This window comes from Lissotriton vulgaris, chromosome 5 (assembly GCF_964263255.1).
Source record: "Lissotriton vulgaris chromosome 5, aLisVul1.2, whole genome shotgun sequence".
NCBI classification, from domain to species: domain Eukaryota; kingdom Metazoa; phylum Chordata; class Amphibia; order Caudata; family Salamandridae; genus Lissotriton; species Lissotriton vulgaris.
The window spans coordinates 1,224,482,534-1,224,510,104 of NC_141693.1; the positions used below are offsets into that span (position 1 = coordinate 1,224,482,534).

General features: G+C 43.8%; 1 protein-coding gene across 1 annotated transcript in view; it reads left to right on the forward strand.

The window, feature by feature from the left end:
• Nucleotides 1–27,571, forward strand: part of PIP4P1 (phosphatidylinositol-4,5-bisphosphate 4-phosphatase 1) — a 154,029-nt gene that overhangs the window by 45,197 nt on the left and 81,261 nt on the right. The window contains exons 2-3 of the mRNA XM_086923046.1: nucleotides 9,407–9,597; nucleotides 11,504–11,610. Of these exons, the coding sequence (XP_086779172.1) occupies nucleotides 9,407–9,597; nucleotides 11,504–11,610 (298 nt within the window). The remainder of the gene's footprint in view (nucleotides 1–9,406; nucleotides 9,598–11,503; nucleotides 11,611–27,571) is intronic.

Here is a 27,571-nt window from a genome sequence, read left to right on the forward strand (position 1 = left end):
CGAATCACGGTGCCCTAAACACCCCCCTGGGTTCCCAGGTGAAATGATTAATAAGGTCAACACCTAACTGGTCCTCATTTCTTCCCACGCATGTCCCACGGTGGAGTAACCGAGGAGGAGGAGTGGGCAGCTGAGGACCCCAAGAAAGAAAATAGACTAGCTCAAGAGGAGTCAACCCAGCTATTTTAGCCCGAGAAAGACTGTCACAAAGGAGAAAAGAAAACCTTCATAAAAATAAAACCATACGTACCAAGATCTGGTCTCCGTGCCCTTACTTCACCCCCATCACCCCTGCAACAAACACCTAGCAGCACTCAGTGGTCAATCTCTCATCACCGACTCTGCGAAAGCGATGGGAATAACTCTTGACAATAAGCTAAATATGCAGAAACACATCAGTACTGCGACTAATGGAGCACATTTACAGATGAACACCCTGAGGAGATTCCTTCCTGCCTGCAAATGACTTTAAACAGACAGTACAAGCTCTAGTAATTCCCAGAGTGGAGTATGGGAGTGTTTCTCTCTGCTGACGTCCCAGATCGACGACGGCCCCTCTAAGAGCCTCAATTAATGCAGCTGCTAGATTCATTGCAGGCTCCAAAAGAAATTGTCACATCTCCCCTGACCTTAATAACCTCAACCGGCTCCCTTTTGAGGCTAGAATCCATTTGAAAATAGCCTGTATGACGCACAAGGCATTAAATCCCAAGTAGATATGCCTAGCTGAGAAATTGGTACTATCTGGTGGTAACAGAACCACCAGGAGCTCCTATAATCTCCTGCTGAAACCACAACGATTTACCAAAAACAAAACATACAACCGGGCCTTCTCAGGAATAGCTCCCAGGATTTGGAATGCCTAGCCCCCAGAAACGAGAACCTGTCCACGGCATTTTTAAACAAGCATTGGCATAGCCAATAGGTCTCGCCTTTGGGACCTTATAAGTATTTAGTTAAGGAGCACAATATCTTTGGTGCAACCACATCAACTGTTGCATGGCTAAACACTTATAAGGTCCCAAAGGCGAGACCTATTGGCTATGAACGGTAAGCTACGAGTGGGCTCTATGTTCTTTTTAGTAAACAAAATGTCTTTCAAGTGACATCACATGCGGCTGTTTTAGGGGGGACCTTAAACCGATTGCCTTTCTAAAATATATTTGAGCTGGATATTTGAGTAATAAATCATGCAGTGCTGTGGAACCTTATTACAAAAAATGAACCTTGTTGCCAGAGGCATTACAACTATGGTTTTTATGTATTCCTCACGTAGAGGCATACTAAATTGACAAAGCCTTGGTTACAATACTGCTGGTAACCATACCTAATGCACTGAAGTAATCATTGCTGGTACATGTCTATATGGTAGCCATAATGCATTATTGTCTGACATGGTATCTATTGCAAATTAATAATATTAGTGGCTCTGAATGAGTACTATTGGCCATAAGTATGTCACATTTAAAGAAAAGGTTGGAAACTCCTGTTCCAAGTATTCAGCATCAACACCCAGACATCCCTCAAAATGTAAAAGAATTAGTGGAGAGATTTTCCAAATGGCCCTTTGTGACTGCCATGGATGCATAATTACATCTTTTTATGTTTAGATGTTAAGCCCTAATAACTTAGCCTAACATACCACAGAATATGTTTCCTCTCCATTAACCACAACTCAAAATAATTGTTCTGTATGGTATGCTTCAAGTACTCTGATTTCACTGGGGGTTATTGGCACACTTTCAGAGTGAATGGTTGAAACAGGGTGATGGTTCCAGAAAGTTAAAAAGGTGGCACTGTATTCTAGTGAGAACTGAAAAAAAGCATTTAAACAAAATGTTTGGCCATGGAGGATTGGGAGCTGAAGGACTTAGGGTAACTGCATCAAAAGGCTACAAACAGAGTATTAGGGCAGCACTACAATATCAAACTTCCATTCTGCATATACTTAATCCATCAAAAAAATAGGTGATATTTCTTTGTTACCAATGCAGAGCACACACTTCAGGCAGAATCCAAGGCTTCTTCCAAAGTATTTTAGGAAAGCTTACTTCAAAAGGCAAAGTAAGCAACAGAAGAACCAGTGGCGAATCATTGTACTAACATCTGCAAAGTATTGCTGGAGTTTTGCTGGGAGAAGCGACAAGAAATGTGGGAAATACAAGTTATCTGAGAATCTCTGCAGTGAGGAAGCCAGTGACTAACATGACCAGCGCTGCTGCACTTGTTCCTTCATGAACACCTACCTGTTTGGGGCCCTTTACAATGTAGGGGCCATGATCCTCTGTGCACACTGAGCAGATCTGTGGAAGAGAATATACTAAAGGGATTATGAGAAAATATACTAAAGGGGTTATGAGAGAGTATACTAAAGGGATTATGTTTAAGGCGGAACACATACACCTTCACTCCCACTTTCAAAGACTGAGGGCCAATAAAATAAAAGCCTTGGTCTGCAACTCCCTCTTGGTTAGACTTGGATTTGATATCTTGGGAAAGAGAATCGTAGCCTAAAAAGGGAAGGGGACAGCGTCACCTGGTGTCACACTCGCCACGAAGCCTCCCTGTAATGACGTCACGACCCTCCCCCTCCAGAGCCGGCACCCACGCAAGAACATTATAGCAGCTCGCCGTGCGTGCATGGACATAATGAGCAGAACAAGTGCCGCCACTCCCTCAGCCTACCCTGCCTTATCAGCACTGGCAGAAAGGAGCCACACAGCGTGGGGGATGGGTCGCCATGTTTTATGAAGATGACCGTTCACCGCCATCCTCCAAAACAGGCATCTCCTTCTCAGAGGGCTGTGAACCAACATTAATCTGGCGAGGGCATGTACATGCAGGCTCGTGAAGAGATAACTATTCAGAAAGTTGCACCACGATATTTGAGTTACGTGACTTTTATATGTATCGTTTCTAAAATCAATACTTTTTAAACAGTTTTGATTTAAAAAAAAAATGTAATATAGAAGCTGTAGGTTGGGCCTAATTACTTGACCCATTACTTATATGAAATTGGAGAGAGTTCTGTTCATTTACGATTTCCAGTGGTATTAACTATGGTTGTAGCACTTAAACACTAGAAGCCCAGAGGAAGGCCAATGACGCTGCAGCAGGACTGGAATGTGCAACCCTCAAGCTCCAAGCAGATTTTCCAGGGTGGCTCGACTGTAAGCGGGGCTTGTGCTTTCCATTTTTTTATGACTGGACCAGGGGTGTAAGGTGTCACCAACTGGTGCCAGCTGCACGAAAGCACTGGCCTCCTCACTCGAGGTCACATGAGCTGAACACAAGACACAATGGTACTGTGTGGACGTGCGACCCGCAAAGAGGCAAACGACAACAGCAAAAATAACAAGAGCGCGAGGAAGACGGAGAGGCGGAGCGAGGCGGGCGCACATAACGGAAGGCCGGGAGAGATGGGGTGGCAGCTGCACGCATGGGGTGGACTATTCACCAACTAAAGAGACGAGAGTGAGTGTGTAATGTTTACCCCTAACACTCCACGCATGAACAAGAAGCGTGAGCAAGATGGAGAGGCGGAGCGAGGCACACGCGCTTGGGAGAGCAGTCTGCTCTTTTTCTAAACACATACTCGTGCTTGTGGCGCTCTCGCAAGTTGTATGCCGCCACAAGCACGAGTATGTGCTTCGAAAAAGAGCTGAACGACGGCTAAAGGTCGCCGATGCATCAAAGCGCATGCGCGCTGCGTAGGCGAGACCTAAAAAGAAGTGAAATCAATGGTCTTGGCCAAATTCACTTGAGCTATTTATACAACCGTGTATATATTTGCCATTCTGTAATAGCTACTACTTTTGTTTAAGTCTATCCTACACTATTTTTATGTGTACTTCTGTCACTTTTATTTGCCCTGTAAAGTGCTCTGATACCCACAAGGGTCTTCTTGATCATGCTATATAAAACCTTTAAAAAAAATTTAAAATAAATAATACAAATCCATATATTTGATAAGCCCACTAAAATGGAAAAACTTAACACACAAAGGTTTTTTCAGGGCATCTTAACTGATGTTGAATGTAGTAAGATTGAAGAGCGTTTGGTGGACATGGAATATCGTACATTTACAATCTGCTGTTTAGTAGCATAAAGGGACATGTACATTAGTTATGAATACCTTTGAAAATCTCAGGTGCTAAAAACCTCACGTTAACCTCTCAAATGTGCTCGTGCAGTGGGATTTGTTTTAGGCTAATTGTTAGAAATGGGGGTCTCTAGTTGGCAGTGGTTTGCACCTTGTCCAAATAAGGACCTTTCCTTCTAGTCAGGATAAGGGAGTTACACTCCTAAAATAACCCCTGCTCACCCCCTTGGTAGCTTGGCACTAGCAGTCAGGCTTTTCTTAGAGGTAGTGTGTAAAGCATTTGCAAATAACCAACAGTAATACAATGAAGACTCTACAAAAGGACACCACACTGGTTTAGAAAAATAACCAATATTTTTATATATCTAAAACAAGATCCAAACCGATAAAAATCCACCATGCAGTTCTCAGAAATCTTCACTAATCAAAATAGACTCCGTCTAGGGCTATCACGGCATCGTGAACAACAAATCCAAACAGTTCTGGCTGACCGCGGCGTTTCGGGCCAGCTACAGTATCGGAAAGAACCGCAAAACAGTACTTTTTTAAATGTAGGGAGTCTGCGACCTCTCGATTAGCCCCGAAGGGCCGGTGTCCTCAGGCGTCGGTACCGGAGGTCGTGCAGGAGTCACACGTTTTGCAGATCAAACTTCTCTTGGTTGAAGTTGGGAGTGCAGGTGTCGGGCTGTGGGGCGAAGTGTGGCGTTCGGTGCCCACAGGTTGCGGTGCAGGCAGCGGCTCGGTGACGGTCGTCCAGCAGCATCGGTGATACCAGGGCTGCAGTGCCAAGTGATGCAGTGCTCGTCGCGGTGCTGGCAGGTCACGGTGCAAGCAGCAGCGGCGTTGCTAAAGCGCTGTTGTCTGCTGGCGAACTGGAGTCGATGGTGCCGCGTCGGTAGGCCATGGCTGCGGTGTGGGATGAGAACAGTGCGCCCTGTAACTTACAAATGGTGTTCTCGAACCACGGTACAAGCAGCGGCATCGATGTCGACGTGGAGCGCTGTCATCGGGGATACCAGGGCGACGGTGTTCCACAGTTCGTAGTGCGAGCAGTAGCTCGTTGGCGGCATCAGGTGGCGGCGTCGGTGAGACCAGGGTTGCGGTGCCCTCTGCGATGTCTTCAGGACACGGAGTTGGCAGCGGCGTCGTAGACAGCATCTGGTTACTTTTTCTTCTAATGCAGCACAAAACACAGAGTCCCCAGTGCAGGTGGCAGAAGAACCTGAAGTTTTTGCTGTTCCTGAAACTTCTTGAACAAGAGGCAAGCTCTACCTCAAGCCCTTGGAGAAATAAGATGCAAAAAGTTCAGTCCAGTCCTTTCACTGCCCAAGACAGAAGCAGCCACTGCAGGCCAACACAGCAAAGCACTCAGCAAAGTGGTAGTCCCTTCTTACAGCTTCTCCAGCTCTTCTTCTTGGCAGTCTTCTTGGTTCAAAAGAGTTCTAAAGTTTAAGAGTTTGTGCCCAACTTTTTTGTATAATCCAAAATCCTTAGTTCTCTGGAGGCAGAGGGTGTCTTTGCCCAGCCAGAACCAGTTCTGTCCTCCCAGGTGAAGCTTCCTGGCACGAGGTAGAGACAGCTTTGTCAGAGGCAGACCAGGCATGTTCAGGTGAAAGGAAATCTCCCCCCCCCCCCCCCCACTCTTAATGCAGCCCCTGTCACTCCAAAGCCAGACAGTCCATCTACAAACCCAGCAGAGGCACACTGGATGGCTAAGCAAGAAAATACCTACTTTTAAAAAGTGGTATTTTCAAACGCAGAAAGTAAAAATCACCCTACCTAAAAGATGCATTTGAACATTCTGTGTTCAGGCGTACTAAGCTTTATTTTCCTATCTACTTCCCAGGGGTAGTTATGTTTATAAAATGTTATAAGCAAACACCCCATTCTATCCTATGAGAACAGGTAGTCTTGCAATGGTGAAAAACAAAATCGGAAGTATTTTTTACTATGGGTACATGCCACACACATCAAGGCATGTCCTACCTTTCACATACACTGCACCCTGCCCACAGGAGCACCTTGGGTCTACCTTAGGGGTGACCCCCATCTAAGAAAAGGGAAGGTTAGGTCCTGTCAAGTGGGTGCACTTGCCAAGTCGACATGGCAGTACTAGACTGCACACAGATACTGCGGTGGCAGATCTGAGTTACCTTTGAAGGGAGGCTTGGGTGGGTGGCACAACCAGTGCTAAAGCCCACTAGCAGCATTTGATTTCCTGGCCCTGGCCTTTACTTTACTAGAGACTGACTAGTAAATCAAATAACCAATCATGGAATCACCAATCCATGACACAATTTACACAGGGAGTATATGCTTTGGAACTGATCAGCAGTGGTTAAGTGTCCAGAGTCCTAAAACCACCAACAGCAGCAGGTCAGCAAAAAATAGGAGGAAGAATCAAAAAGTTTGGGGATAACCCTGCAAAAAGGGCCATTTCCAACACTAATTGACAGCATCATACAAATACACAGGCTGGTAATATCACTATTGAACTTGTTCTGAAAGTACAGAATTTCAGCTAGGTCACGCTGCTAATCCTGTGTGGCTAGAAAGATTGTTGGTGCGAATGCAACATAACTGGTTTTGAAAGATACCCCATGAGTTATTGTTGTTCGGAAGCTTTCAAAATCGGCGATTAACATGGTTAAGTTCTTGTGGGTGAAAACAGGTTTTTGAGTAGCAAAAAAAATAATAGCAAGTAAGAAAGTTTCCTACAAGGAGCAGTTGCCTTCATAAACAAGGAAAATAGAACATGTGGAACAGGCGTCCGGACTTTAAGACTATTGTGAATCGTGGGATCTGGATTGAAATCTTAAATCATGATTACAAATATTACCCCGGTATAGGCAGCTGCGACATTTATTTTTTATGTAATCATCCCCTCTCTTTCAAGTATGAAAATGCTATCTCTTTGAGCTAGTTAAACTAAAACTATTAAAAAAACAAATTTAATGTGGGGCCTCTCCCTTCAGAACGACTCAGATCAGAAGCAGATTTGGCTTACCAGAGTGAGGGGGTCCAAAGCCTTGATTTCACAGCTAAAACGAATTCTTTTGTCAAGCGATATTTATTCTGAGCACAAATGCAATTTTTGCAGGTACTTGTGAGTATCGTCAAATACCTTCCTGGAAACCAAAATGCATATTTCACATTTTTAGGAATAAATGAAAATGCTTCTTCCAAGTAAAGCTAGGTCACTATTAGGATTTTTCCGGAGTCTATTTTATATCTGTGACGGTCAAGCACCGATGTTAGAGTCCACAGGGTGTTGGTTCTTGGCAAGTCTGTGTGTGTAATACTTTCCTTCGTGCTTTACTGGGGATAATCCGGCAGGATTCTGCTATTTGACAATAATAGTTTTAGGGAAGGTTGTACAGTCCTCTAAATCTGCAATTATGTTGCCATCTACCTGCCTCCCACTATATCAACTGGTCAGCCCTTAAAGGATTGTCCTGTCCACTGGCTGATATGCTGACGTTCTCCAATCCCTGTTCTTTTTTCCGTGACTTTGTGCTGAGGACGGTGCACCCTAAAGTATCAATTGAAAAGAACTTAGTTTGCACATTCCATTTCACATATAAAGTGATACACAAATCACCCTGGTGTTTTCTCAAAAAAAGAAAAAGCTTTTTTGTTTTGTTAATTTTTCTTTCCTTTTCAGTTTATTTCATACAGTGATCTACCCAGCATAATGGGGATTTGCTCCTTCGTACTTTATCAAGGCAATCTTTCACAGTCAAGGCTCTGACAAATTATATAATCGAAATCAAGCATGTGTTTGGCACTTCCAGTGCATAAAATCACTATTCTAATGTTTACTTCCGTTAAGGTAGTCTTCTCTATTTGTTCTGTGTGCCTGCCCTGACTACCATGCCATCCTGCACTCCCTAATAACTAATTCAAAGCGTGTGCTGGCATACTCCAAGAAATGCTTAATCTGAATATATGGTATAGCAAAAAGGATTGTTTCAGACTATTTACACCTTCAGTGAAGCCCTCCTGTAAGTCTGTCAAGATGCCTAGGTGACCTACTCTTGCACACGGTTTTAAACACTTTTAGAAACAAATAGGCATCTGCATTTGGGTATGGGACAGTGCTAAAGAAGGCTGAGTGTGTGTGATTCACCTTCATAATGAAGTGGACTGTGTTGGCTTCATGCCAGGTGGGATTTTGGGGGGGTTCGGGATATGTTGGAGGGGAGGCTACCAGATAGGAAAATAGCATTAGAGACCCAAGAAACCATAGGGCCCGGAATAATCCGGTTCTTCTATTCAAGACGATAACGACTAAATCAAGATCCAGGTTTTCTCTGCTTCTAAATGGTCAAAACCAGTTCAGCCCTCTATACAGTAAATGGATGTATTGGACACACCTTGTCAAATAACCCTCCCGAGGCATTACTTGCTGCAGTCTTGCCATTGTAAAAGCTCTGTAGGGAAGGTCTCCCAAACCATCACCAGGACACTGATGCCTTCATATTGAGGCACACTTACTATCTAGTGACTTAAACTTTGAAATCTCTTAGTCCTTTACTTTTAATTATTCCTTGACTTCTTCCAGATGTAAACCCTGGTCTCTTTCTTCTTCTAGAAGATAATCACCATTGGCTGGGCTGTTAATTAGGCTTTTCAGTGTCAGTAGAGAAGCTACCAGCACAGTCTCAGCCCTACAGCATTGTGATCAGACCAGCCCTTCTCACTGATAAGCAAACAAGTCCTTATCTCCTCCAATAGTGTTGCATATACCAGAGGAACCTGCTCTGCTATCTAAAAAGACGGGGATCCATGCACCCAGTGCTTTACTTTGCACTTACTTTATTAAATCCATATTGCCGAGGTACTACTTCAGGTTTTTGCTGAGCAGGAGATTTTACGTTGATACAAAAAAGTGCCTTTTTTAGGAGGAGCTATAATTTAAGTTGCAATGTGATCTGTAGCTAAGTGAAAATATGGCTTAATTGTTAAGTAAAGATGTGAATTATATGTTGAGTTGAGATGTAGCCTCGATTCTAATGATCAAGTGCTGACTGTGGAACAGGGAGACTCGAGTTTTTTTCAACTTGATCCAAGGTACTTGGTCATGCAAATCACTTAATGTTACTGTGCTTAATTGGCTCCATTGGTTTCTAAATCTGTAGTGCTTACAAACATGATCACACCAGAATTAAATGTGGTCTAAAAACCTAAACATCTAAGACCTGGACCCTGACAACTCCATCAGTTTCCTTCTCACAAACGCTGCCTGATATGTGTGGTTCTGAATGGACATGCTGTGTAAAAGCTTTTTTTTCTTTCTTTCAGGGTTTCCCCCTTTCCCCGAAGCCCACTCCGCAGTGGTGCCTGGCGAGGACCCTCCTCCCTACTCTCCGATGACCAGTCCAGATAGTGGCAGTGCTCCCATGATCACCTGTCGTGTCTGCCAGTCACTCATTAATGTGGAAGGAAAGATGCACCAGCACGTGGTGAAGTGTGGCGTGTGCAATGAGGCAACGGTGAGGATACCCTTTGGCGTGTGAGTGTGGTGTTACCATAGCATGCTCTGAGACTTCATATTACATCTCTTAGCATGTTTTATTAACCACTGGAGAATGCCCCATCAACTAAAAATCTGCCATGTTCCCCTCTTCCCCCCCCCCCCCAAATCTGTATTATTCCCCTGGAGTTTGCAATCACATAATCCAGTGCCTGCATTATCAGCCGTTACCCCCTGCAATAGGGCATGCCATATCACCCCATTACATGTCCAATAGCCCCTGTGGTTCTGGTTATGTCACTCCCTATTAACCCTATCATTCCACCTGGGGCCTTTTGCCATACTGTACAAGGGGCCTGCCATAAAGGCCCACTTCAGACCCTTTCTTTACTACATTTGACATCAGCAGTATTCTTCCTGGGGTCTCTCATGCCACCCTACCTTGATCTATTGTATTTTAATGTCTTGGGCTTGCCATAAAACCCTACTCCCAGTGCATAAACAGTCACATGCCTAGAAACCTCTTCATCAAAAATGTGTCCTTCCTCGTCCTGCTCTGATGGCACCTGCCTTGTTAACCCATTGACTTTTCTCTTTCTCCTGCCATGCCACCCCAGGGGTCTTCCCTGTTTGACTGGAGAGCTCAGCATTATCATTGCTGTAGCTGTACAAATCACCCACTGATAAATTATTCTCTCAGCCCCCCACTAGTTCCCAACTCAATTGAGCTTACCAACCCTTGGACCTGCAGTTTCTTCCCTCAGCGATTTCTGCAAGTATGCAGTGTCCCCCCTCCGGGCCTGCTGTAACTATGTACCATCCGTAAGCCGGGCCTGCCTTTTCGTCCTCTCGCTCAACACTTGGTCTGACTTTTTGGCCCCACCCCTTTGGGGCTAGTGTTTTTCCCCACCTTTATTGAAGTCTGGCTTTTAGCTTTTCAAACTCCATTTCCATGTATCCTTCCCTATATAACCTGTCTTATAACACCTAAACTCAACATCTGAGGCCATTTATTGTAACTAAACCCCCCAGCCCCTTCCAGTCAAGTCTGTGTCATAGTTTATAGTCTAAGTAGGTTATCCCTGCCTGAGGCCATGATTGTTCACCCTTCTCCCGAGCCCTGCCTCTTCCTCAGGAGGGCTTGACATTTCGCTCTGTTTCCCAATGCCACATCAGGCCCTGTCTGTGCACCTGCAACGGAGACTGCCTTTCACCCTACTCTCTAAGCCTGCCACTGCAGATCTTTATTCTCATGTTCCCAGTCTCTGACATCTCATACCACGTACCTGTTTCACTAAGTGGGACCTTTTTGTCACTTTGAGTGGCCTTGCTTAACCCATACCGTCTACTGTACTACTGTGTGGACATTGCTACTTCAGTCACATGGCTTGCCTTCTTTCACTACTGGATCACCTATCCTTTCACTCATCACCCCATGGTTCTGCCTGAGCACCATACTGGAGATGCCTGGTCAACCTACGAAGGCCGGTCATTCCATCCCTTGAGATCATATGTATTTTTCACACCTTCTGCCTTAATATGCACCAAAAAGCACCCTGTGCCATCTGTGCTGCTATGATCATTCTCCGGACATTCAGACCCATCCTTAGTTTGCCTAGTAAGTCCAAGACTTGGTGCCTGCCTCTCCATCTCAAATGACCAACTCCAACCTGAATTCTCATGCCCTATTTTTTGCGCTGTTACTCCCAGGCCCCTACATCATCAGCCACTGGGGCCTTCTGTATCAGCTATATGTTACAATTCCTCACTACACCCCTCTCCCTCTCCCCACTGCAATCACGCTTCCATAGTCTTGATTCTTTTATTACAGGGCTGTTCTTAACATAGAAGTCATTAGACTGTTACACTGTTTTATAATGATCTCTGTTTTTATCCTGTTAACTTACTCATTTTTACGTTCATAGCCAATCAAGAATGCCCCTCCAGGCAAGAAGTATGTGCGCTGCCCATGTAACTGCCTCCTCATCTGTAAAGTGACATCACAGCGCATAGCGTGTCCAAGGCCATACTGGTAAGTGACCTGCTCTATACTGTGGCCAGGTTTGTCCGCGAGACCCTCGTTAGAGATCTCTTGGTCTGCAAACGACATTGGTTATACTGGATTCTGTGTTTAGGATTATACTTTTACTGTGCTGTAGTTACAAAGGGGTGCTAAGTAGTCCCAAAGACAACACAGTCAAAGCTGTGTTAAAAGCCAGCAGTCTACCTACTGTGGTTCTCATTACGATTCCTCTGCATGCAAAGATTTTAATGCATAAGGGGCCCTTTTGCTGCCACAACACAGAATTAAGAAGGGGTCTCCTGAGAAATTAAGACTCACCAGAAGTTCCAGGTCCGATACACCTGGTCATTCCTCATTTTGATTCAGATGTTCACTCGGAGATTTCAGTTGGTTTCAGAATCCGAAAGGTCTGGAAGGAAGTAAACCGATCCACGGGTCCCTATGAGCTCATATTTCTGATTGGGCTGGTCCTCCTGTTATTGGCTCCATCGCAATTAATGTGGCCACTGAAGAGGGCCTACTCTATTTCTTGTTAAGGAGTTCTGGTTTCCTAAGTCTCCTTCAGTATCTCTTGGTTTAAATGATTGAATATCGAGATGAAAGCTCTGCAGTAGGTAGTGGCTGGCGGTGCAGCATAGCACATAATTACTTTAAAGTGAAACATTGATTAAAAACTAATTATTTTTATTATACATAAAAAGATCACACTGCAAAGCGTACACCAAAATGTCAAACCCAGCTCTAAAACCAAGGCTTAGGTTAAGTTGTTCACTTTTGTGTGATTCGGCCGGATAATCATTATGGCAGCCTCTGCTGAGACTTAAACCCAAGCTGGCTCAGTGCAGCATGCACTGTGGTGAGAGCAGTATCATAATGCAGTCTGATGCAGCAGTCAGAAGGGTGCACCTTGATTCATACTTCTGTCCTCTCCCAGATTTTACAAGAGCTAGTGCATGATGGGCGACCACTCTTTTTACACACTGATATGTATGGTATACTGGCAGCAATGCATGCTGTGCTGAAATAAGCGCCTGCCGGTTTCATGCAAGTTGTGGAATAATGTAGTTTGGTTGGCACACCCCCATGTGCGGCACTGTACCCAGCATCATCTGCTCATATAAAGGCAAGGCTTTTTTCTATTGGACATTTATCAAGAAGCTCGGCAAATACCCACTCCTGTTCTTAGCAAAAGGGATGTTTAGTAACCATTTAACTGTGAAGCTGAAGGTCTACAATCCTACAGAGAAATTTACTTTTTTGGTTTTAATTTGTGCACAATCTAAAATGTCAGGCATGTAAGCAAAGATTTTTCAAAATGGAATTTTCCGTAATATTCATGAATTTCGTCATCCTTGTGCGTGATCAACAAGAATACATAATAGAAATCTTTCTCAGAATTTAAATAGTAATGGCTATTTGACTTTGCATGTTTTTCAGTTTAGACAAAAATAAAACATATAAATAAAACACTTATCTTCTATGTAAAGGAAACACACGGGAAGGTAACTCTTAAGAATGAAGTTTGAAGCTGCCACTTTAAGAGAGCTAGCTGTTCTAGAATTCAGCAATGCAAGGTCTCTTATGCTCGTTTCATTTTTCTGCTGTGTAAGCAAAGCCCATAAACCTTGGGGACATGTTGTAATTAAAGCTTGTATTTTTCTCTCTGTAACGTTTGATGCTTTCCTATAGTTGAAGCATTTATTGTGTGCAAGTAACCCGTTTTTAGCCCTTTTTTCTAAAGTTGTATTTTCCTCTCCCTTTTTCTCAGTCCACTTAGTAGACTGATTGTGATGGGAAAAATAAATACTGTAGGTAAATACCCAGTTTTTAAATATTACCCTGTAGACTGAGAGGGAATCAACTTGGGCCAAGCTTTGCATCCTTCTGTGATGCTCTGGTTCTTTATCTGAGACTAACCGGTCCTATCCCGGGAAAAGGGTGTCAAACAGGGATGCGTGCTGGCTCCCCTTCTCTTCAATCTATTCATTGCGGACCTATCAAGCTCCCTCGAGAAAGTAATCAGCCATCCACCAAAAGTAGGAGGCACGGCATTATGCAATCTCCTATATGCCGACGACTTGGCACTGTTCAGTCTCACCAGAGTGGGGCTACAGAGACTCCTGGACGCCTTAATGCAATACACGGTTAACAACCAGTTAGAAATTAACATGAAAAAACTATGGTTGTTCCGTTTAGCAAAAAACGCTACAGCGGTGGAGGCCGGACAATAAACAAAGAAAGCATCTCAATCGGCAAATCGTACAAATACTTAGGGGTCCATTTGGACTCCAGGGGCAGTTTCACCAAACAGAGCACTGTGATTGCAGCCAAGGCTACAGCGTTAATGATATCCTTGGCAAAGTTCTCGAGCAGACTCTCAGGCCCCACGGTTTTGTCCTTTACTGGAAGTGCTTAGAGCAAAGATCGGGCCCACACTTTCATATGGCATAGAGAACTTTAAGGGAAAAATGAATAATTCCTTAAATAAACTGACAACTAAACTCTATAAGAAATTGCTTCACCTGCCGAGTTCCTCCTCGCCAGCACAGGTCAGATTAGAGCTGGGCTTAACTAACTATGAATCCTCTAATGTTGGCTCATATCTTAACCTGATCCACAAACTAAGACAGGCAGAAGCTGGAACTCTTGGTCTGGAACGAAATCAGTACGAGCAATCCGGGGGGAACACTTGGCCGCCTCCTAAATGATTACATCCAACAAATGTTTGCTGCGGATCTTTGGGCCCTTAACCCAAGCCAGACTGCTTTCAAAAACACAATTAAAAAAGCTACAAGACTGAAATCCCTGATCATGGACAAAGCTCTCCTTGTGAAACGTAGCCATGCTTGGGCAGTAATCAACTGCTATAAACGACTATCCCCGGCAAATTACCTTTCAATAACATTCTCCTATCACCTAAAGCGATGCCTGATCGCCCTAAGACTGGGAGACTGGCGCTTCCTTCAAAATCTCCCTGTATGGCGTCAAAAAAGGGTTGATCAAACGTGCAGAGGGTGTGGGTCAGCAAACAAAACTTTTTTGCACGTGCTTTGTATATGCCCTTGCTTTATTCTCCAACGCAGACGCCTACTCAGGCCGGAATGGAACAGGCTGGGAGTTCGGACTTGCAGACACGCCATTATTGCTGCTCTGTCCTCAGAGAACACTGTTTTAAACATAAAATTGGCCAAATTCGTTCAGCATGCATATAGTATTCTAGAAAAATTGGACCACTGTGCAGAATAATATGTATTTAACTCCATCTGCATTGTCGGTAGTGCTAATTGCTAAATTGACACGTTGCTGTAAGCACTGTTAAGCAGGCCACATTTTATTTTGTTTTATTTTTTTCATTTTCTTAAATCTCTTTTAAGTTGTAAGATTGTATTAATGTGCTGGAAGAATCTTTTAAAGATATGTTTTATATATCTAAATAAAGTATGTTTACACATGGGACAGGAGAGAGCACTCCACTTGCTGGGGTCACTCAGAAGGCAGGTGCATGACCACAGCCTTGGCATTCACCCTCAGCAAAGACTTTTGTTGAGGAGCTCCAAGAAAACAGGGAAAAACGGTGCTTGACACTCAAGCTGATGCAGACCACTCTAAGATCATACGGGTCAGGAACGTGTTCCTAATTCCTCAAACTGGCAGACTCTTCCTGCAGTGCTAGTTGTCCAGTGGGCGCAAGGCCTAAGCTTGGAAAAGCTCCAGCTAAGCCCACATGTTAGATGTGGCTCTAAGGAGCCATGAAGATCATCACCTCAGAGAAGTCCTGTGCCTGCATGTTTGAGGCACTTTCCAAAAAGGGTTTGTAGATATGTCTTCTATAGAGATCTCACAAAGCAAATAAAAAAACCTGTTGCAATGTGTATTCTCCAAAGTAGCCTGATCCATTTTTCAAAGCTCTCTCCTATTGATGACCTAGCTTCTAAATGAGTCATCATGGTGAGAGTTGCTGCCAAACCCTGTAGCCACATATCTTCTACTCCACAGGCAGATTCAATCTCCTCCCATGTGCTGCCTTGGCGGCTTGTTAAAGTAGTTTCTACCCAATGAGAAAACACAATGGATTGTTTTTATTCTTCTACCAAACATTCGGGAGAAGATTTTCAAGGTTGCAGGGGGAGGTTCACTTTTCCAGTCACACAATGCTTCATTTGATTCACGAACTGTCTGATGCACATTTATCATCTACTTTAGCATTACTGTTTAATGGGTTAAGTACTTGCTCCTGAAATATTGATTTGCAGATCATTAGTTTGAATCTCGGTGGAGCGAACTTAAAATGTCCTACTTTGAGGTTGATGAATGAAGTACTATCTGTGATTTACATTATTTAGAAATGTCAAAAACTGCCGTATCAGGCAGCGTAAAATTTAAGCAAGTTGTTATTCCTCCAAGACTCCTCTATACGTGGAAAGCAGTTGCATGGATGCTTCAGGGAAGAACCTGTTTTCGACAACTTGTGCGCTACCACAAAAGCTGAAAGCAGAATAAAGTAACAAACCAGAGTTGTATATTAAACAAACAATATAGAAATATTTCGAATCGCCACCAGGTGCATCCACCACTGAATGGGCGTACTGTGTGTGATAATAGACCTCTGTAATGCATATTTCCACATCCCTATTGCCAAAAAGAACCAGAAATTAAAGTTTGTTGTTTGGGTAAAAACAATGCATCGCAGTAATAACGACCCATTTCAGCAAAATTAAGACCTGCCTTCTCATATATAGACAACTGACTAATCATGCCTAATTCTCATATAAAAATAGTTGAAAATTGCCGAATGAAGTCTGGAGTCCTCCAGCATCTGGGGATCACAATAAATCTCAGCAGTACAGTTTCTGTCCAATTCAAGAACCAAATACCTGGGAGCAATGTTGATCCAAAGGATTGTAAAAAAAAAATCAAGAGTGCTGACTCTGACTGTTACATCCAGCAGATACGCCTTATCATTAATCAAATATTCGACGAAAGTCAGTTTCATCTCTTCTGTGCTCAAGGGCATCTTCCATTTTTGTCTTGCCTCATTCATAACGGCAAGTAAGACCATTAGGAAAGTCTCACACATCAGTTTTGTTAGAGGTCTGTCGCTTATGAGGTCCAGCAGGATTAGCTGACAATTTCAGTTTCTATCATATCTCTTACCTTATGTTCTCTGGGGAAGCAAATTGACCTAAGATAATACCAGGTGTTTGCATTGACTTACCTTCTTTATTTAACTAAGTCAGTCTTCCAACTCTGCTCCGTATTTGGACCGCTATCAGCCATCAAGGCACATCAAAAGTGCATTTTTCATCATTCTGTTGTTAAAGGATTATGTAGAAGATCTCTCAAAAGTCTCTCTCACAATCCTAATGAGAACATTCTCTTCTGACTGTGATTTGGATTCCCAGTCCTTTCCTAGTTGATGGCACTTCCTTTTGAGTTTAGGAGAAGCATGCTTGGTGGCTATTACATTGTCGCTGTGGCATGGCTGAGAACGTCATTCCTTGTGTGCCTACAAGCTTGAACTCTCCTTTGTCAGTGCTTTCTATTCAAAAGGCTGATTAGACGGATCCAGGCCATGTGAGCCCCAAAGGACGAAGCTCCTAGGCAAATAAAGATAACCTACACAAGACAAGATTCAAACTCAACACCCTGAAGGTGTATTTAAAATTAAAAATCAATATAGAACGCAAAAAGATGAGTCAGCAATTCAGTAATTCATAATAAGCAAGAGTATACGATAAGGTGAACCTCTGTAAGTAAAGGTTTAAAGAGCAAACTGGGCTGCTCAGGTTAGAAAGCAGAACAAGTTGTGAACCATCTATGTACAAAGTCAGTAAGAAGACCATTATGCAGTCTCCTTCCAAAGAATAGAAAAAAAGCTTTTGCACACATCCCAAATAGGGCACCCTTTTTTTATAGGCTCACCGGAGTACAGCATCATGCCCTCCGCGTGAGGTGGCAAGATGAGCTTTACTGATAAGTTATCACACAAACCAATCAACATTTCAGAAACCGTGCTACATAAAGCAGGATATCCTAAGTTTGTGCCTAAATGTTAATATTCGATCATCTTCTTTAACCTACATACAAGGGGACATTGCCATGCATATTTGAACAATAAACCATTAACATATGAATAGACAATACTGTTAACTGCGGGCAGCAACAGCCTTAAATTAAAAAAATTAATAATTAAAAAACAAACCCCTTTGACTCTCTCCAATGCACTACTCTGGCACCCTATACCTCTCTCAATATAGCTTCTGTCTCCACTCCACACTCTGACTCATCCCAAACCATATTCTACTACGATCTCCAAAATAAACCTTTCTAGACTCTTCTTCCCCCCCACCCCACCCCTCATTGGCTCACTCAAAACCTTATTTTTACTGCTATGATCTCCCAAGCAACCCTTTCTAAATTCTTCCTTCATGTATTCCATACCTCATTTTACCACTATGATATCCTTAATCCCTTTCTAGAGACTCCTCCATCTCTCCTTTTACTCATTCAAAGCCCTATCTCACTACTATGATCTCCAAAATAACACTTTCTAGACTCTTTCCTCTTCTATCCCTCCATTATCTTAGTCAGACTCACATGTCCACTGCTCAAATAAACACACATTTCCCTATACTAACCCACCACTAATCCTCTTTGTGTTTCAGAGCAGTGTGCCACTTGCTAAAAACCACTCCAGCCCATCGTTGAGGGTCTTACCTCTATGATCTCCCAAATAATACGTTCTAGACTCTTACCTCTTCAATCCCTCCATTATCCTGTTCCAACCAACTAACAGACTCATGTATCCACCGTGCAAATGAACACATATTTCCTTATACTAACCCACCATTAATCCTTTTTGGGTTCCGGAGTAGTGTGCTACTCGCTGAAAGTGCTTAGACACCTCGTCAGGGGGAGTAAGCGCTATATAAACACAATTACAATTTCTAATCATTATTAGAATGCCTCTGGCATGCTTCCTTCGAAGTGCATTATTTGATACAGTGAAAATGACAACACGGAACAGATCACATTTTTATCTTTTATGATAAAGTAAAAATGCAGAATGAAGATCATGCAGACAGTACAACTTTTTAAAAGCCATATTTCTGTACCTGCGTGTGCAGTCATGCCAAGATACTCGGTAAATTCGTTTTTGTGGCCTACCTATTCTAACTCAAACACACAAAAATGAAAATGAAACATTAGTAATCTGCTCTATCACTTTCTTTCTGTCTGTAAGCGAGTATCAGATTTTCACATAAATCAAACATTTTTCTTTAATCCTTTACCCTAAACATTACTCTCCTGTAGAGATTTCTTTATATTGGGAGTATCTGGAGGGCCCTTAAGTTCCAATTTAGCAGATAAAAGCTTACTAAACTAGAAACAGGAAATATTGTAGAGATAGCTCAATAAACAGTCCTCGGCTTGGTGAAGAGTGCTTTGTATTTTCACATGCTGTCAAAAGTTAGTCCTGCAACTTCTAGGTAGATGACCATGTTTGACAAGGGTAAGGCAAGTATAATGACGTCTCAGAAATGTTCCAATTGTGGAGCTTTTTAGAGCACCCACTTGGACATATGACAATTCCTTTGCAGGTCACTACTGTCTTGACACCAGAGCCACCATTGAATTGGTTTTGCCCTCACATTTTAGTCTGTTTGACTGATAGATCTGGTTTTAATTTCTTCACTCCAATCCTTTATTTTAGGTCTACCCCCTTCCATCTTCACGTACAGCATGCTGTCTTGTTTAGTGTGTGTATATTTATTTTTTCTTCACTGAAAAAAACTCTGGTTACACTAACATTATAGTTAGGCTGACATCACTTATACAAAACCAGAGAATTTCAGACGTTCTAGTTAGCTGAGCTAACTATAACAAGCACCGCCGCAATCCAAGACCCTGGGCGCCCCTGTGGGACCCCCTGAGCAGACCTAGGGGGGTCAGGGTGTTTCCACCCTGACCCCTTTTCTTTTCTTTTATCGTTTTTCTTTATGCTTTTTTTCTTGCGACTACGTTCAACGGAGTCCCAAGATAGCTGCCAACACTTAGTTGTGTGGCGTTTTAGGCTCCGATTACATTTTCCTGATTCATGCCGTTGTGTAGGTAAAATTCTCGTTGCCTTTATATAGGCATCGAAATCAAGCCCTTATTTAGGCATTGCCCATGCTATCCAAATACTGGCATGGCTACTTCCATCTGTTCACCAAACGTCACAACGATTTCTTGGAAAACTGGCTTAAGCAGTTAGGGAACTTCCCCTTGCTTGAATATTGATTTCTCCAAGAACTCAGTTACTTTTCTCCAGGGGTTCATTCATGACGCTCGTAAGCCCGACTTTTCGTCAAACTATGGCATTCCTAAACACCTTCAAGGTATAAATATACCTTCACTTGCTATAGCAAGATATGGTGGTTCAGAGCAGTTCGAAGACCTACTTGCCCGACACAGCTTGCTACAGCAAGTGCCGAAGGAAGCCGACTCTCCAGCTGATGCACTGAATCAGGAAGTTGCCTTTCTCCTGCCGAGAATCCAGCTCCAGTGTTTCCGGCTCCCCTTGCGGGGTGTTGGGAAATCGAGTCCCAAGACAGAGATACCAGAACTCCTTCATTCTAACAAGGTATGGAGCTGATTAGAACCTAGAGAAACCTTTGGTAGATTCTTGGCAAAACAAAACCTATGTTAAACAACACTTACTTCTTCCCTCGTACTAGACTTAGGTTAGGTACATTGGGGTAGGCGTATTTTAGAAGCACCAGTTGAGTATTTTAGTGCATGTTATTTATGTATGTATTTTTAAATTGCTTAGAAACCATACAATGCTCTTACAGTATTATTTCATATTACTGTTTATGCTGTAAGCATTATACTTTGCATTCTGCATAGCGATTGTAGCAGTTCACCTCTCTTGCATGAGAAAGAAGACTGTTCAATAAAACCTTTTTATTGAAAATGCCCGTCTCTCTATTTCTCTGCAACTCTGTAGAAACGAAGCATGCACGTTTGACTGGGTGAAATACTTATCTATTGTTTCCACAACTCTGAGAGATTTATTCTTGGGAGACAAAGTTGTCATGTTTATGCGGTTGTCAGAAACTAATCCCTTCTTGTGTATTCGAGAAAGTTTCTAGTGACCTCTGAGTTAGCTGGCACACACACAATTAAGTTTAGTATATTCGATAGAGACCTAGTTGATCGAAGTCCTACGTCAAATTTATAGGACATATTATTCCAATGCGCAGAGCCTATTGGGAATATAGGAACTACACTACATGGCGCCCAACGTTTGGTAAGGCACTAGTTTAACACTAGATATTAAAGTAACTTAGGCATGCTTTTCTCAGAGACCCCTTTTTCCGTAATACTCCAATAGATGTCTGGAGTGGGTAAAGGGATAATATCTGCCATAGCTGAGTAGGAATAAAAATCCTGTGTATTGGCTTTTTGGTTTGTTCAACGTTGAAGGATACAGTGTTCCAAAATATTGTGCACCTTATCTTTGTTTCCTTGAAACTTGCTTTGCAAACTTTCAGTCCACAATATGTCGCTCGATAATAATACTGAGGCCGGTGGAGCTAAAGGCGATGACGCTGTACAAGCTTTAAACTTTACAGGTCATCAAGAGACCGACGAGGATGCTATATGCATTCCAGAAAATTTAAGGAAAGCCATCACTATAAAACGTATTAGAAAATGCCAATCAGCAAGAGGTGGTAGGGTAGATTTTGTGATAGAGGCACATGAATATCATCAGACAGAGGTATTCTGTTCAAGGATAATCTTCCCTGAAGCAGATCAAAGAACAAAAGTGTTTCACTTCTACAAAGAAGATGAACCACCAGAGGAATGCATTCCTTTCGAGGCTATTGAAATTCCACTAACTTACAAGAGCATCCACTCTGGTTTAAAGGCACCCTAAAACATATAAATCACATTACCAGGCTCGGACCACTAGGTAGACTAGGAACAACATGGCCGGTATTAGCCAGCTACACACCACATCCTGTCATTGAAGAAATGTCAGATGCGGAACTATTAGTTCAACTGAAGGAGCTAATCAAAATCTATAGACAATTGGTTCAATATGTCATGCGGACTCTTACAGTCCAACCAGCAATAATGATTCCACAACATCCCCCTTACCAGGGAAACACAAATAAAATTACACCACAGACTTTACGCTCAGTCGTTGGTAAATTACCCGCAAAACGGGAACAAAATCCATTCTGGATAGCTCAAAAAAATACTCAAATTGAGGCAGTATTTCCTAATACTGCCCCCATGAGAAACACAGAATTCTAACAATCTGTTTAACAATGAGGATCACACCACACCTGGAGGACTGTGACACTTGGGGTACAGTCTTTGCTGCAATCTATACCAAAACATATGGTGTTCCATCTATGGCGGTAATACCAGACGACCTGAAACAGATTCAAAATTGATACGGGGCAGAGCCTGCTTTAAATTTAGATATGAAATTACTGATAAGCGTGGCTCAAATCCACCCGAGTGCCTTACCGCACTCACCTATAATTACCAAGTAAGAAGTCAGCCGGACAGTGGAGAAGAATAAACAAAGTATTTTATTAGGCCACAAACTCCCATATGAGAGGGCCCTGTCTCACCTCACCCCTAAGAGTGCGCCGAAAGAACTAAATCATCTCACCACAGCAATACATTATAACATGGTACAGCAAAGTAGAACACGCCCCATACTGGAAAAGTACTGGACCCCAGAGGGTGTGAACAATGGCCTCACACAAGAGGCATCTGCACCTGCAATAGCAACATTTGGTTATCTCTGCCCAAGGCAGCGGAGCCGGGCCTCAGCATCTCCAGCGCATGGGAACATTACTGATTAGGGTTTTGTTATTAGTTTCGGCCACAGTTAGCTAAGAAACTAAAACTGCTGCGTTCAGGGTTGTTCCTATTCCTACAGGGGAGGGGAATGAGCGAGTGCGACTCGCACGCAGAGAGAAGCACCCAAAATGGTGGCACACGAGCTAAGCTAAGAAAACGGAATAAGATCACACGCATAAATGAATAATGAGATGGAGAATACAAACGTAAATGCATAAATGAATACATCATTAGTTAGACACATTATGCTAACTCGTAAATGTAAGTGGGCGGGGCATCGGAAAATAAAACCTATCAGACCCTCCTTTTAGCATATTGTGGCTAACATGGGCGTAGCCTTTATTAGCTAAAAGATAAGGTCTTTACACATCATACTAGTGACTGGGCAACATATCAATCAAAAACATCATCATCAATAAGCATCAACCAGCGAACATCATGGAGCTCCATGTCATTAGAAACAGGATACTGACGGGTCGGTCTTTTAGGAGCTTGCAAATTGCTGCCACACATGGAGCAACAAGGGGGAGGCAATAAACACATAGGCAGCAAGTCAGCAATATACCCACTACTCCTACACCACCCATCAGAGTCTTCCAGCCCCAAGAGGAGAAAACACCCCACAGCCATCTCTGTAGTGACCAAGTACCAGTGTCCTGATGAAGTTCAGTCGCTAATCTATGAAGTTTCTGTACAGCCAAGTTAACAGTGGGGGCCGAGTCTGGAATATACACACAGCAAGACGTCCCGATGACGCGATCAGTCTGATCCACATCCTCAACTTGGAGTGCCCTCCTTGTACGCTGTCCAGGCATTATAGCAAACCGACGATGAGTCTTATGATAGTCTGAGGGTGCTACATAGACAAGTTGAAGCAGGTAAGCCAGATAGCAGACCCCATCCCAACCCTCAGGCAACCACAGGTATCCATTATCTCCACAAACAAAGTAAATATTCGGGGGAGTGACCAAAGAAGGACTAAGGAGCAAGCGGATCGAAGCAGTCACATTGCAAGAACTGTTCCCAACCTTTATAGGGCTCCTTCCCAGGATACAGAAAAATGGTGAGGGCCCAACAACTGCCAGGGGCACCAAAGAATGACTACTACCATTTGTCGCAGGAGGGTGTCTATAAGCCAGAGAAGAGTTCAACTGTAGAAAACTCTCCCTAACTTTGTCAGTGTCGTTAGGAGTCACAAATCGTCCAACTTTCTTCGAGCATGTGTCCAGAAATGTCTGATCGAAACGTTCGTCAGTAAACAACTGTCCAAGAGAAGGGGTGGGCATAGGGCGTACTCACATTATCAAAGTAGATCCTCTACTAGGTAATCGAGGATCTAGAAAATCAGGTTGTTGAAAGAATTTCACCATGCCAATTAAAATGTACCATCCCACGCAACTATTCACAGGAGTTAAAGGGAGTGCCAGCAATCTATCCTTTTTATAGGCAGCAGAAGGTACCAACCCACAAACCCAACAATCTGTCACATTATACACGGCATGGGCATGATGTAGAGTTTTGATAAAAACATTATCACGGTAACCTTTTCGCAAACATTGTTCACCACAATCAACATTAACCATATTGTGCTCGGGAAGGGCAGAAGGGGTAGGGATAAACATATGAACAGGATATGCTTTATCTATGAAAAACAGTAGTCCAAGAATTATTAGAAATACTATGATGAATATCACAATGGCCACAATTTTTCCTTTTCGGGGCAGAGCGAGCCATGGAGAGTCGGGTTCTGGTCTACGAGGAGCTGCAAAAGGCTGCTTCTCCTCAGGAATGGGACGGCCAAAGGGGTACATGTTCCCTAACTTAAAAGTCCAAAACTAAACTAAAAGTAATCAAAGAGTCACAGGCACACCGAAGCCGGCCAGGGGGAGTTCTTCACCCTAAGAAGGGATCTTCTCCCTGTGTCCGTTTAAAGCCTCACAGGCAGGCTTCTATTGTTCATTCCCTAATCCCACGACGGAGTCGCACAGCTTTGCAACTCAGAAGCACTTAATCCGGGCCCAGGCGCAATCCGGGTGTCCCATCTAACAATGTCTCGACAGTGCACCAGGGCTCTTCCAGCAGTCCGTCCCTAACACTTAACTATTCTTCAGCACAGTTCTCTTATAAATCCCTATCTCAGCCCTTCTTCCAGTGCTCAGTTCTCCTTCCTTCCCTTCCTGGGCCGCAGATTATAACGAGTGCTCCCTCGCACCTCTGGATCTGTGAACAGAATGGGGGGCTCAATGGCAGGGGACTTATCCGCTGATGTTTGCTCACTGTGATCAGGAGAGGCTCACCACTTGCAATCGGAGCTGGCCTCTTCTCCTCTCGATCCGGCTCCTCACCCCTCAACTAAGCATCCGAGAAGGGTATGTACCGAGGAACTACTTCACATTCGTCATCAGCGACGCCTTTTCTCACCCATTTGTCATATGGCAGTGGCAGTGGGACGAGCTTCACGTGGGATGCATGTGTCCACGCCTTGCGGCCCTGGATCCGGAGTGCGGTGCGGGTGGTGAGGACAACTTGCCTCGGCTCCGACCACCTTGGATCCAAGCAGGACTTCCGCTGGTACTTCTTGACGACAACCCAGTCCCCGGGTTGTATAGTGTGTCCTTCCCCCTCCGGCCGTGGCTTCAGGGTGTCTGCTACCTGCTGATGTACAGAACGGAGATCTTTAGTCAAAGCATACAGGTAATCTATCAACAAAGGGTATTCTATTTCTGAGAAACATTTAGGTCTAGGGACACACCACACATTGGCCGGACGGCCGAAAATGACCTCATGGGGTGAGACACCTGTTGTGGAATTGACTGTCACTCTAGTGGAAAGCAAAGCCAGGGGAAGTGCATCCGGCCAACGTAACCCTGTACTCTCTTGTATCTTGGCCATTTTCAGCTTCAAAGTTCCGTTAAACCTCTCTACCAAACCAGCAGCCTGGGGGTGACGTGCTGCATGAAATTTCTGTGATATCTGTAATCCCTTACATATCTGTTCCATCAATTTGGTATTAAAGGATGTGCCGTTATCACTCCAAATAAACCGGGGCAATCCGTAGCGAGAGAAATATTCCTTTATCAACATCTTAGCTGTTGAGCTAGCTGTACAATCCTTAGTTGGGAAAGCCTCCACCCACCTACTAAAGGAGCATACCACCACCAGGACGTACTTAAGGTTATTGACTCTCTCCATCTCGATTTAATCCATTTGGATCACTTCAAAAGGAAAAGAAGGGGGAGCAAAATTGCCAACCGGGACAGGTGTTCCCTTTCCAGGATTATGTCTTAAACAAACCATGCACTGCTGCACTAAATGGGTTGCCATCTTGGAAATATTCTTATTGCACTAATATGAGCTGGCCCATGAGCCTTTGTCACCACTGGGAGGACATACGCGTCCGGGAGTAACCATCGTCTTTTGTGTGACACATCCGTCCAACACTCATCTGAGTCCAACCGCCCCCCACCATCCTTCCATGTCCTCAACTCATCCTCAGTCGCTTTTTCTTGTATGTTCCGCACACTTTGTACAGTATTCATAAACATGTCAACGTCCGGTACCCACCTAGCTGGTCCTGCCACAAACATTCGTGGGAGTTTTGACCTAGCTGTCTCCTTAGCTGTCTGATCTGCAAATGCATTGCCCCGTCATACATCATCTACCACCGCTTTGTGTGCACTACATTTGATCACAGCCAGTCATCTGGGAAGCGTCAATTCTGTCAATAGTCGCAATATCAACGGACCATTCTGGATCCTTTGTCCGTGTGATGTCAAAAACCCTCTCTCTGCCCACAGTCGCCCATAACTATGAGCCACGCCAAAGGCGTATTGGCTGTCAGTATAAATATTCACGTCCAGTCGTTCACTCAACTCACACGCTCGCATCAATGTTATTATTTCTGCTGCTTGGGCTGAGTGGTACGGGACCCTAGAAGTCTCCACCACTGTTTTCAATGTTGTGACTGCATATGCTGCAGTTGAGGTACCATCCGCAAGTTTAAAACAGGAACCATCAACATACAGCTCCCCGTCGGGATCATCTAGGGGGGTGTCCGTTAAATCTATCCTTCCCTTCGTCTCCTCCTCTGTCCGAAACAAACAATCATGGACTTCATCTTCCTTTTCAACTGAAGGGATGGGTAGCAACGTGGCTGGGTTCAAGGTAGCACATCTTTTAATTGTAACATGGGGTGCGAATAATGTGAGCTCATAACCAGTAAGACGAGCACTAGTTAAATGCGGCGTCTGCGTTTTGTTCAATAAAGTGTCCACAGCATGCGATACCATTACTGTGAGGTCAGAACCCAGCACGAGCCCCGCCGATTGTGTAATTGAGTCCGCAGCAGAAGCTGTAGCCCTTAGACAGCTCGGCAACGCTCTCGCCACATTGTCAAGCATAGCAGAAAAATAAGCGCAAGGTCTCTGTTTCCCGCCGAAACATTGAGTTAGGACAGACAACGCACAACCTTCCGCCTCATGTACATAAAGCACAAAAGGCTTTGGTAATCAGGAGTTCCCAAAACAGGTGCAGAACACAAAGCAGTTTTTAGTGACTCAAAAGCTTCTTGACATGCTGGAGTCCAGGGTAGTGGTTCGCGCACCTCTTTAGTAGTCAGACACAGAAGGGGTTTGGTTAGTAAGGCATAATTGGGTTTCCACTGGCGACAATACGAGGTTATGCCCAAAAACGCGCGCACCTCTCGCTGCGTGTTAGGTACAGCCATGTTAATTATCGCCTTGATGCGTTCCGGTGTCAACCTCCTCCCCTCCTTCGATAGGAGGTGACCTAAGTAGGTAACCTCCTGTCGACAGTATTGAAATTTAGGAAGGGACACTTTGTGTCCATTTCGAGCCAAATGGTGCAACAATTTAACCGTGGCATCTAGACACCCATCTTCGGTGTCAGACGCTATTAAAAGATCGCCTGCATATTGCAATAAAACATTGCCCTCTGGGAGTTCCAAATCATCCAATTGAGCCTTCAAAGCCTGACTATAAATGCTGGGGCTCTCAGTATAGCCTTGAGGAATTCTACAAAATCTGAAGCTGCGGCCATCCAATGAGAATCCGAAAAGATGACGGCTATCGGGGTGTACCGG